This window comes from Gossypium hirsutum, chromosome A04 (genome assembly GCF_007990345.1).
Source record: "Gossypium hirsutum isolate 1008001.06 chromosome A04, Gossypium_hirsutum_v2.1, whole genome shotgun sequence".
In the NCBI taxonomy this organism is placed as follows: Eukaryota; Viridiplantae; Streptophyta; class Magnoliopsida; order Malvales; family Malvaceae; genus Gossypium; species Gossypium hirsutum.
Genome location: NC_053427.1, coordinates 19,268,380 through 19,279,104, shown reverse-complemented (window position 1 = coordinate 19,279,104; position 10,725 = coordinate 19,268,380). Strand labels below are relative to the sequence as shown.

Genomic DNA, 10,725 nt, shown 5'->3' with positions numbered 1-10,725 from the left:
AAAAGAGTCAAATCACTATTTTTAAAATGGAAATGCTAACTAAAAAAATAAATTTTTAATAATGTCAGCATGGTAACTCGCATGGCAGTTCGTGTGTACTTAATGCTTACACGACACTATTTGTCTTATATTTCATGCCATCAAATAATTTAAAATTATAAAAATATTTAAAAAGTAAAAAGTTCATAAAATTTAAAAAGATTTACATAAAGTGCACATGAATTGCAATACAAGCTACCATGTTTAAAAATTAACGTTTTAGTTGGTATTTCAATTAAAAAAATAATTACTCTTTCTAAAAGGTTAATGTCAAATTTGACTCTTTTTAAAAGATAGATGGTCAAATGTAATTTTTTTTTTAAAAAAAGAATAATGATCAAATTGACAAAAAATGTAAACAATAATGACTAAACTTATCACCATGTCTAAAATTAATTCAACTTCAGAATTTTCGAAAAAAAATTGAAATTAATTTCATTTAAATCTTATTTGATAAAAGAATATTTCAAACTTGAGGATTTATCGTTTAGAAAATTAATCAAAGTTGGCATAGAAAAATTCTAACTTTTTTTTTTCAAATGAACCTTTATCATGACCTCTATAGTAATAAATATGATTAAATTAAGTACTTGAACTCTGAAGCTTGGGAGAGGTTAAAATCCAAATGGCTCTAGCATGGTACTTGGATTGGTCAATCCAAACTAGATTCCAAATACTTCAAATTTTTCACTGAATAATCTTTTCTATTATTCTCATATTTGGATGCTTTAATAGTGGGCTTTAGCTCAAATAATAGAACACAAGATGAAAACTAATGCTTCCCAAGGGGAATGTCAACTTCTTCAGTGTTTCTCGTACTGAAAATATAATGCCCCAAAATAGTTTTAGGAAAATTTAGAAATGAGTTTGACAAAGAGAAACTGTAAGGAAATAATTTGATTTTGAATATGAGAATTATGAATGTAATATCACTCTCCCTTTCTAGGCAATCGATACAAATGGGAGGTGCCACTGAAGCATGTACCAGTAAAATTTTTTGGATTTATTTAAGAATTATAAGTTTAAAACACTTTTACAAAATAATTAAAGCATGTTTTAGGCTAATTGAAAATTTTAAAAACAATCTAAAATCATTTAGATTTTATTTGAAGTTGACTGGAGGTGATTTGAACTCAAAATAGGTCTTAAAGGTTAAAATAACTAGAAAAGCATAGGATTGTCATAGGGGTGTAACGTCGCGATGTGACTCACTAAATTAAACAATATATCTCCTATTTGGATTTGATAGATAATATAATAAATTTTTAATCAATTTCCTTAATTTCAATTAGACTATAAACTTATCTTCTCTAATATATACATATAAATACAGGATAACAACCTATATCATTACAAAGTTCAACTCAAATTCTTACCCAATTGAGCCCAAGATTCTCAGAACGGCTCATCTTTCCAGTAACATTTAAATCCCAAATCTCGTTGTCGAAACCATTTTTTTTGTTTTTTTTCGATTTAAAAATGATGGATCGACTTTTTGGAAAGCGAAAATGGAGTCGCCAATCTTTTCTTGTTTAGGTGTGATTGGATCACCTAGAAATTTGGGTTGTTTTAATAAAACATTTTGGTTTACTAAAACAATGATTTTGCTTTACGAAAATATGAGAAAATAGGCTTGGGAGTCGGCTACGTATGAGGAAGGATTAGCACCCTCATTACGCCCAAAATTGATACCAAATCGATTAAATACTATCCTTTTGTCTAAAATTAAAAATGTTTTTGAAATGTGGTTCTTGTTAATAACATTTGAATAACTCGAGTCCTTTGCCAAAAATCTTCTTGTTTCGACGTTCGAAAATTTATAATTCGAAAATAACAAAAGGATGCCCAACTATTTGGTCCAACGAAAAATCGATACCCAGCTCAGTAGGGCACGATTCCTCGAATTTCCAAATATTGACCATTGCCTCACCTTGAAAGATATGAGAGAAATTCCGAAGAGACATTCGATTATTTTGAACAAACGGGAGATTGCAACCCAACACAATAGGGCACTATTCCCCGAATTGCCAAACATCGAACATTTCTTTCATTTTAAAGAGTTTTTAGAAAACATGAGTGAAATTCCAAAGGGATCTTCGATTGTTTTGAACAAATGAAAAAGCGCAACCCAGCACGATAGGACATAACATTTCAAATCCTCGATACAAGATCATTTTATAATTTCCAAAACTCATGCTTTTGAAATTTCAAAAGGATATTTAGTTATTTAGGTTAAACAAGAAAATTTGAAACCTAGTAAGTTAGGGTACTATTTTCTTGAATTTCCTAAATTCAAAATATTGCCTTATTTTTAATTTGAAAAAAAACATGGACGAAATCTCGAGAGAATATTTATTTGGTCAAACAGAAAATCGAAACCCAACACGTTAGGGCACAATTTCTCGAATTACCAAACACGAAATATTACCTCACTTTGAAATTTTATTTTTTTATTTTTATTTTTAAAAGGGAGTGATTATGGAAACAAACTTGCAACGTATCTATTCGATTCATTTGAAGCAAAGAAAATGAAATGAATAATTTCAGGCAAATAGGTTGATTTCAAGCAAATAGGTTGGCAATCTCAATCATAATATAATACATGGGGATGCAAAACAAAGTAACAAATATGGAAAACATATATCAATAATATATTATACAATTTTTTGAAAAGTACAAACACGAAAATTGAAACATGCCCAATGATAATAATCATACCACATACACTATTTAACGTTTCTAACTAATGGTTAAATAAAAATCTATTTTAAGAAAAATATTTTAAAAGGTAATAAAAAATGTTAAAACAAATAAACTTGGAATGAACAATTCAAAAGTAGCTAAATATATACATAAACAGATAATACATGTAAAAAATTTACAATAGATCGTAAAATAAATAAAAAATAAAAATAAATAATACATAAAGTATATAAAGTTTAACATATAAATGAGCTTCAAAATAAGTATTATAAGAGGAAATTTAAAGTTAGTGTATGCAAAATAATTTAAAAACCAAGATTCAAAAAATGTATATATGTATATAATATATATTATGTGCATAGCAATAGTAATGTGTACCTATATAAAATTTTAAAACGAATAATGTACATATTAACAAGTTGTAACATAGATGAATTATATAAATGCAACCATATAAGAATATACAAAAGAATATAAGAATGACATACTATATAATATAAATCAATAATTATACAAAATAATTTGAAAAGATTTACTTACCAACAATTAACAAGATACATAAAGCATAAAACTTAATATAAACATTGTATATAAAAAAAATAGTAATATAGGCAAGTGTTTGAAATAAACAAAGTATAATTTAAAATTGGGGAATAAAAGGTATACATAAATAGATTTAAAGGAAAAAATATAAACATGTTTGCAAGGGAATTCAAATAAGTAATTCAATTAAATTATGTATATATATATAAATAAAGAAAATAAAATAAAATAACAAAAATGAAAAATGAACAAAGGGAAAACAAGAAATTAAAATCAACCTTTTTTTTGCTTTGGATTTTTGATCTCTATGTGAAAATACAATATTTTTTTTTATTCCTTCTTCCCTTTTACATTTGGTTTTATGATGGCTTTTATAGCCTTGCTACAATATTTTTTTTTATTATTTACTATATTTTCTTTTTACAAGTGGTAGACAAAAGAGGACTAGAGCGGCGCTTAGGGCGGCACATAGGGTGAAGAGGTTAGATTTTTTTTTCATTTTTTTTATTTTGGGTTGTATTTGGGCTTGGGGTATTTTGGGTTTTAGTTGAGTTTTGGTATTTGGGCTGTGATTTTATTGTGCCCCGGGCAAAATTTGGGTCTTACACTCGTGCCAAAACCAAAAAATATGGATAAAATTGTAAGAGAAATGGAAGAAATTTGGGATGACATGCTTTCCTCCGCATCTCCTTTCAGTCATTTTCCGGTATCTCTTCAGTCTGTGGTTCCATCCGGTTAATCTGGTGAATCTTTCCAAGTATAAAAGCCTAGGATTGCTTCTCTAAAAATTGTCAATCTTTTAAAACAGAAATGAAATATCTTATCATCAATTTAATTGATTTTGTTAATACCAAGTACAAAATCTATCAGTATCATATGTTCACAACATCAAAAGAATAGAAAATACAATTAATATAGCAAGCTGACATTGAAGAGATTACAGTTTGTTTGTATTTGAAATATAACACAGTTACTTCAAAGGAAAGGAACCTTCCAAAAAAAATTATTAAAAATATGAAGGTAAACGTTATTCTTTGAAAAACAAATCTAATCTTAAATTGAAACAAAAACCCAATGTGGAGATTATTATATTCATCTTAAGAAGGGATGAAGAAAACCATTATATGGCTAAACTAAATCACAACATTGAATTAGTTAACTAAAATTTATAATAAATATATATATTTATATATAAATATATAAATTTATTATATTTGTACTATAAAAATGGATGAAAACAAGCTGAGTCAACGCAGCAGGGGTCTCAAAAATTTGTACATACATTTTCAGGAACAATAAGGGCTCAGGGAAGGATTTCCTGATGAAATGAATGAATGGATGAAGGAATTGATCAGCCTCAAAATTTGATGAGTTTTGGGGCAAATAAAAAAATAATTTTACACTAAAGAAAAAGCCCTAAAGGATTGTATTTCGTCAGCTAGGTGGCAATGCCTCTTTAATTCCGAGGGTCTTCTTACCAAGATCAGGGTTGCCTTTCTGCATCATTGCCACAAACTCATTGTAATCTATCCGGCCATCCTGCAGACAAGGTAAAAGAAACCAAGTGAGTCAAACCCGGAAATTCGGTCAAGAGAAATGCCACTGTTCAAGTATTCTCCCATGGATCATAACTCAGATGTGTATTATATTAAATTGTAGAGATGAAAGAGTAAGTGATATGCAGGCGTGAAGGGATATTGAGACTCTTACATTGTCCTGATCAACTTCTCCGATCATTTCATCCAAGTGGATTTCCTCAATACCGAATTCTTGACAAGCTTTTTGAAGCTCATCTTGAGTGATGTAGCCACTGCCATCTTTGTCGAAATACGAGAAGGCTGCCATGAGATTATCTTCCCTCTCAATCTTGTTTAGATGCAATGTTGCAGCTACGAATTCCTCGTAGTCAATTGTACCATTATTATTAACGTCCGCCTGCAATTCCCAATTGAATAGAAAGAATCAAAGGATGTTAATTAGATCAGGAGTCGTGTACAAGTGGCCTATAATACATGGATTCCAGAATAAGTTTCGAATATGGGTATGCTCATCATATCCACTTACATATAAGTCTCGGAAATTTAGTATTTCATGAAAAATGAAAGCATGATATTAATCACTGAAATGAAACTTACCGCCTGCATTAGAGCACGGAATTCTGACTCATCTTGGTCTGCACCAAATCTTTTCAATCCATCTTTGAGTTCATCATATGTGATTTGACCACTGTTATCTGTGTCTATGATCTTGAACATTTCCTTCAAACCTGCTATTTCTTCTTCAGAAAGTCTCTGAGCAATGACCTGAAAAACAAAAGTGAAATAAATGGAAATAAAAAAGGAGCTAAGAACAAGGGTAAGCCATTTTAGGTGGTGAGATTTGTGCATTGAAAAGAGTTTCACTCATTTAGTATATTTTTTAAGAAGTTTTATAGACCAATGTTGTCTCAGCGGCAGAAACTTACCTTTAAGGCCATTTTCTTTAGCTTGTTCATTGCAGAAAACTGCTTCATGCGGCTTAATACTACGGAATCAAGTGGCTTGTCTGGAGCCACCCCATCAACCTGTACCCAAGGATGGCCTGAAAGGAACCAAAATAAATTAGCAACTTTCTGAAATTCCATAGTGTAACACCAAAGAATCATCATGTTAAAGCAATAGTCTTAGAATTTTATGAAACCCCAACTGTAAAATTTGAATTCTTGATAACAGTTTGGCCATAGCAATGGTGAACAAAGATGATGATTTAGATTAGTAAGAAATGAATTTATGTCCTCCCAGATTATCCTAAAGCTATTAATAACCACCAAAAAACATGAAAAAGATCGAAAAGCAAATATTAACTGAGAATTAAAGCTATCCTCAATCATGTTATCAACATCCAGGTTATCCATTACTTATTCCAGCTTGTTTATGACTTTGTTCCATGCTGGGATATGTAGTCTATTTTGAGATTGTAATCGACACGGCAGTGTTTCTGCTCTTTGTTTTTAATAATATTAACCTATTCCCAAGCAAAAAGAAAAGAAGACTTACGCAGTACTTCATGTGCAGTTATCCGCTTTTTAGCATCTCTGACAAGCATTTTTTTCACTAAATCTTTAGCACTTTCAGAGATGTTAGGCCAAGGATCAGATGTGAAGTCAAGCTCACCGTGCAAAACCTCTTCAAATATCTCTTGTTCAGTTTCTGTATGTAAAAAGAAGAAAAATAACACAGAATTGACCAAATGTTGAAAAAAAGGCTCAAAGTACAAAGTTCAAAACTTTCAGAAACAAAAATGGTATCTCATCTGAAGAATTCTTACCACCCCAGAATGGAGGTACCCCACTCAAGAGAATGTAAACGATCACTCCAGCACTCCACACATCTGCTTCTGGACCATAATGCTTCTGCAAAACCTCGGGTGCAACATAGTATGGGCTTCCAACCACATCAGATAAGACTTCCCCTGAAATTATAGGACCTTCATTAGAAAACAACACCATTGCTTATTGCGCTGACAGGTTCTCAACATTCCGGAGAATTCTCCAATTTGTTTTTCCCTATAAATGGACCGGCTTTTAACCTATGTTATCTGGACTCTATTTTTTCTTAAATTTCAAATCTGACATGTTCAAACATTGGTTTTGGAGAATGATCCTCTAAATATACTAAAAACCTAAGAAAAAAATAATATATCCATGTCGGACGCATGCCCATATCTTATACCCTGGGTTTAAGTAATTAAAAACTGACGTCCAGTTAGCATCAAAGTATACTGCATATATAATTGTGAACATCATATTCAAATTTTACCTATAAAGTTTCAGTTGCTTATAATTTGCTTCTAGCAGAAAATGAATAATCACTTGAAGTGATACATCAATTTAAATATGATTTCTTAGTGTAAATGTAAAGATAAAACATTTTGTTATCCATGTAAGTTGAAGTTCTTTTTAAGATATTATAATTTCTAATTGAGAAATGCCCTTTTCCTTCGCAATAAAAAAGTGAAATTATAACTTGCAGACAACTCCATTGATATCGAAATTCTTTTCTGCAGTTAAATTGTCATAACTCGGTAAAGAATAGAAGACCATAAACCAAAATCAAAGCACCAAAAGACAAGGATTTTGAACATACCAGGCTTGAAGAATATCGATAATCCGAAATCAATGGCTTGAAGGGGTGAATCCTCTTGTTCATTAACGAAAAGGAAATTTTCAGGCTTAAGATCCCTATGCATTACTCCCATGGAGTGGCAGGCTTCCACAACACCAACTATCGTTCTTGCTAGTTCAGCCGCCTTTCTTTCAGAATAATGCCCTCTCTGTACAATTCTATCAAAGAGTTCTCCCCCGGCACACAGCTCCATGACAACATGAACCGCCACGGAATCCTCATAAGCCTCTTTGATGGTGACAACATTAGGGTGGCCAGCCAAGTGATGCATTATCTGAATTTCCCTCTTGACATCATCAACATCTTCTGGAGTAACAAGTTTCCTTTTCGCAATAGATTTACAAGCATACTCCTTTCCGGTACCTTTCTCCACACAAAGAAAAGTTGTCCCAAACTGGCCTTGCCCTAACTTCTTCCCCAAGTTATAATATTCCTTCAAATTACCTGTCTTGGTTTGCAACACAGCATCCACCTTCAGCCCTGCACATGATTGCCTCTTCACATTATGAGGCTTCCCAGGTTTTGCAGCATCAGCCTTAGCCTCTTCCTTCCCCGCCACCGCTGCGGTCGCTGCTGCAACTGCAACCTGTGATGGTTTGGATTCAAGTCTTTGAGGGGGAGCCTTAGATTGTTGCCTTTGGGTAACCTTTGATTGTTGTCTTTGGAGGGTTGATTGTTGTCTTTGCATAGGCGTAGACATTGACATTGATTGTTGCCTCGTCATAGACGATTGTTGTCTTTGGGTAACCTTTGATTTTTGCCTTTGGCTTAGGGTCTCTTCTCCTTGTCCTTTCTCTTCCTTCACAATCTTCATCTCTTCAGGGGGTCCTTCTGAACCTCGGCACCGTCAGCAGCTGCGGCGCCAGCTTCGGCTTCTTTAGTTTCGGACTTCTCACCTTCATTGTCGGTTTTCTTTTGACCCTCTTCGGCTGGTTTAGGACCGCAACAACTCGCGCATACAGAGCAGATCCCTGATGTAGCACAAACATTTCCCATCTGGAAAAACCGAAACGACTCTCAATTTCCACACACCCTAAATTCCTTCTTCCAACATCCAAGAAATCTATAACCACCCAAATGTCATAACATTATAAAACTCCCATTTTCTTTTCTCCTTAATCCTTATACTATTCTGTTGTTTTGGCTTCTGAAAAATACCATCAAAATGGAGCTTTCGCCAATCCAAACCACCCTCAGCACCTTTAAATTTGGGAAAAACCCAATGCAACCAATGATTCAATGGTAAACAATGTCATCAAAAAAACAGAAAAAGAAAATGGAATTTTATTTGACCCTTTAATCTCAAATCCTTCCTCAATATGCAGTTATCAATGATCGTTAAAAAAGAAGACAAGGAAGAAGAAACCTTCAAGAATCCAATGTAAATAAAAAATCACAATGGCCAAACACAATGATTTGAATTTAAAAAAAAAAGCCAAGGGAAATGGAGAAAAGAAAAGGGATTATATAATGAGATTTGAGGTTTCTTAATTAGGGTTTTTATTAATTTATGTAATCAAAGAAGAAACAAAGAGAGCTAACGTTTCTGGCTTTCTTTTTCTTTTTTCTTTTCTTCTCTCCCCTTTCAAGAGGGAAAAAAAGAAAGAAAAAGAGAAAACAGAAAAATGAAGAAAGGAAGAGGACAGGTTTTTCCGTTACAAATGCAACATCTTTTACGCGTTTAATTGGGTTCTTATAGGCTGTGGCTCAGATATAGTGAAAGATATCTAGGCGTTATTTTATCAGAGCATGATTGTTGCCCAACATTGTGATCGACGGTGGAGATTCTTTTTTTGGAGCTTGTTCACGGCCCGCACAATTGAGTTCCCGGGTTGCTGAGGCTCTAATTCACCAACCCCCCACCTGAGCCCTTCTGTTTTTGTTGTTTCCTTTTTCTTTTTTTCTTTTTTTTATTAAAATATATGTCCTATAATATTAGAGATTATTATAACGTACGTGAATGACGACAACAAAATTTTAAAATAGTAAAAAGAGATTTCATCATCACTTGTCGGAAAACCAGAATGAGATTTTGTCTTTTATAGCTTCATATCTCTATTTTGATTCACCTCTCTCTATATATATATTAGGAATATGATACTACGTTGGGGAATTAATTTTTTAATAATTTAATATAAAAATATTGGATTTTTAATTAATTATTTTTAAGTGATAATGAAAAATAGTTTTTTAAGTTAATAGCTATTTTCTTAAATTTATAAGAGATTATCTAAATAAATTAAAGTCAACTCTAATGTACATAACATATAAACTCTAATAAAGAAAAACTTGAAGAGGTTTTGTGATATGACTACTACCTTGACAACAAGGGCGAAGTCAGAGCAAATTTTTAGAGGGTTGAATGAAATTTTAATTTTTAATAGTTTATATCTTTATAATTTTTAAAGGATTAAATTAAATTTTTATAATTTTAAGGGGGGCCAAAGTACAATTTTACCTTTACTAATTTAAAATTATAAAAAAATTTCAAGGGCCTAAATATAAAATTTTCATTTTAAGGAGGGCCAGGGTCCCTGCCAGCCCCTCCTGTATCCGCCTCTGCTTGACAAGGTTAATGTCGATAAGAATTACTATTGCCAGCCAATGTCTAGCTTGGGATGGGCCAGTTTTGGCATAGGCTCATCAACGGACGCGGCACGTGTTTGCGCTTGAATTGCTGATTTTAAATTTGGTGATTACTCGATATCGATGTCTTTGGGTAAATTGGATACACATCATCGGTTTAAAAGAATAGTAATTCCTTGGCCCTAAACTAAACCATGTATTTGGGATCCATGTCAAACTGATGGTCTTGGATTGGTTAATAAATTCTCGACGCTAGTGTTCAAACCACTCTCAACATTCATGGTTTAATCACAATAATCTTACAGGTTATGCAAGGCTAATGTACCGTCTAATATTGTTGCTAATTTAACCCTCAGCTACCTTAGAAGATTAAACATGCACTGATTAAGTATTGTGTCAATTAATTACAATTTCAATAGGATTAAATAATTAATTCATTAGTTACCTTACAATTATAATGCAAGAATAACTTAATCATGATTTTACTTAATCAAACAACTTACCAAGGCCTATAAGAACACAAACACAATTTTAACAACTTAAGTGGATGAAATACAATCAACCTAACATGAATTAAATTTAAGCCATATTAACTAAATTAAACATATCAACATAACAAGTATGTATAGATGTGTTCATAACAACAACAATAAAAATTAAAGGATAGAGAACTAGAATCAAATCTGTTGTT

General features: G+C 32.1%; 1 protein-coding gene across 1 annotated transcript; it reads right to left on the bottom strand.

Annotated features, from left to right (window-relative positions):
* Positions 1 to 4,343: 4,343 nt before the first annotated feature.
* LOC107921162 (calcium-dependent protein kinase 26) lies at positions 4,344 to 9,087 on the bottom strand. The gene is made up of 7 exons (XM_016851034.2): positions 7,410 to 9,087; positions 6,592 to 6,735; positions 6,321 to 6,473; positions 5,750 to 5,865; positions 5,421 to 5,588; positions 4,996 to 5,220; positions 4,344 to 4,824 (listed from the first exon to the last, which is right to left on the bottom strand). Exons 1-7 carry the CDS (start codon positions 8,260 to 8,262, stop codon positions 4,720 to 4,722), a joined length of 1,764 nt encoding a protein of 587 aa, XP_016706523.2. The 5' UTR covers positions 8,263 to 9,087; the 3' UTR covers positions 4,344 to 4,719.
* Positions 9,088 to 10,725: the final 1,638 nt, after the last annotated feature.

Coding starts and splice junctions, on each gene's coding strand:
- LOC107921162 (XM_016851034.2), bottom strand. CDS start 8,262: ATGAAGATTGTGAAGGAAGAGAAAGGACAAGGAGAAGAGACCCTAAGC. Junction 6,474..6,591: donor GGTACCTCCATTCTGGGGTG/GTAAGAATTCTT, acceptor TTTTACATACAG/AAACTGAACAAGAGATATTT. Junction 5,589..5,749: donor TAAAGAAAATGGCCTTAAAG/GTAAGTTTCTGC, acceptor TTTGTTTTTCAG/GTCATTGCTCAGAGACTTTC.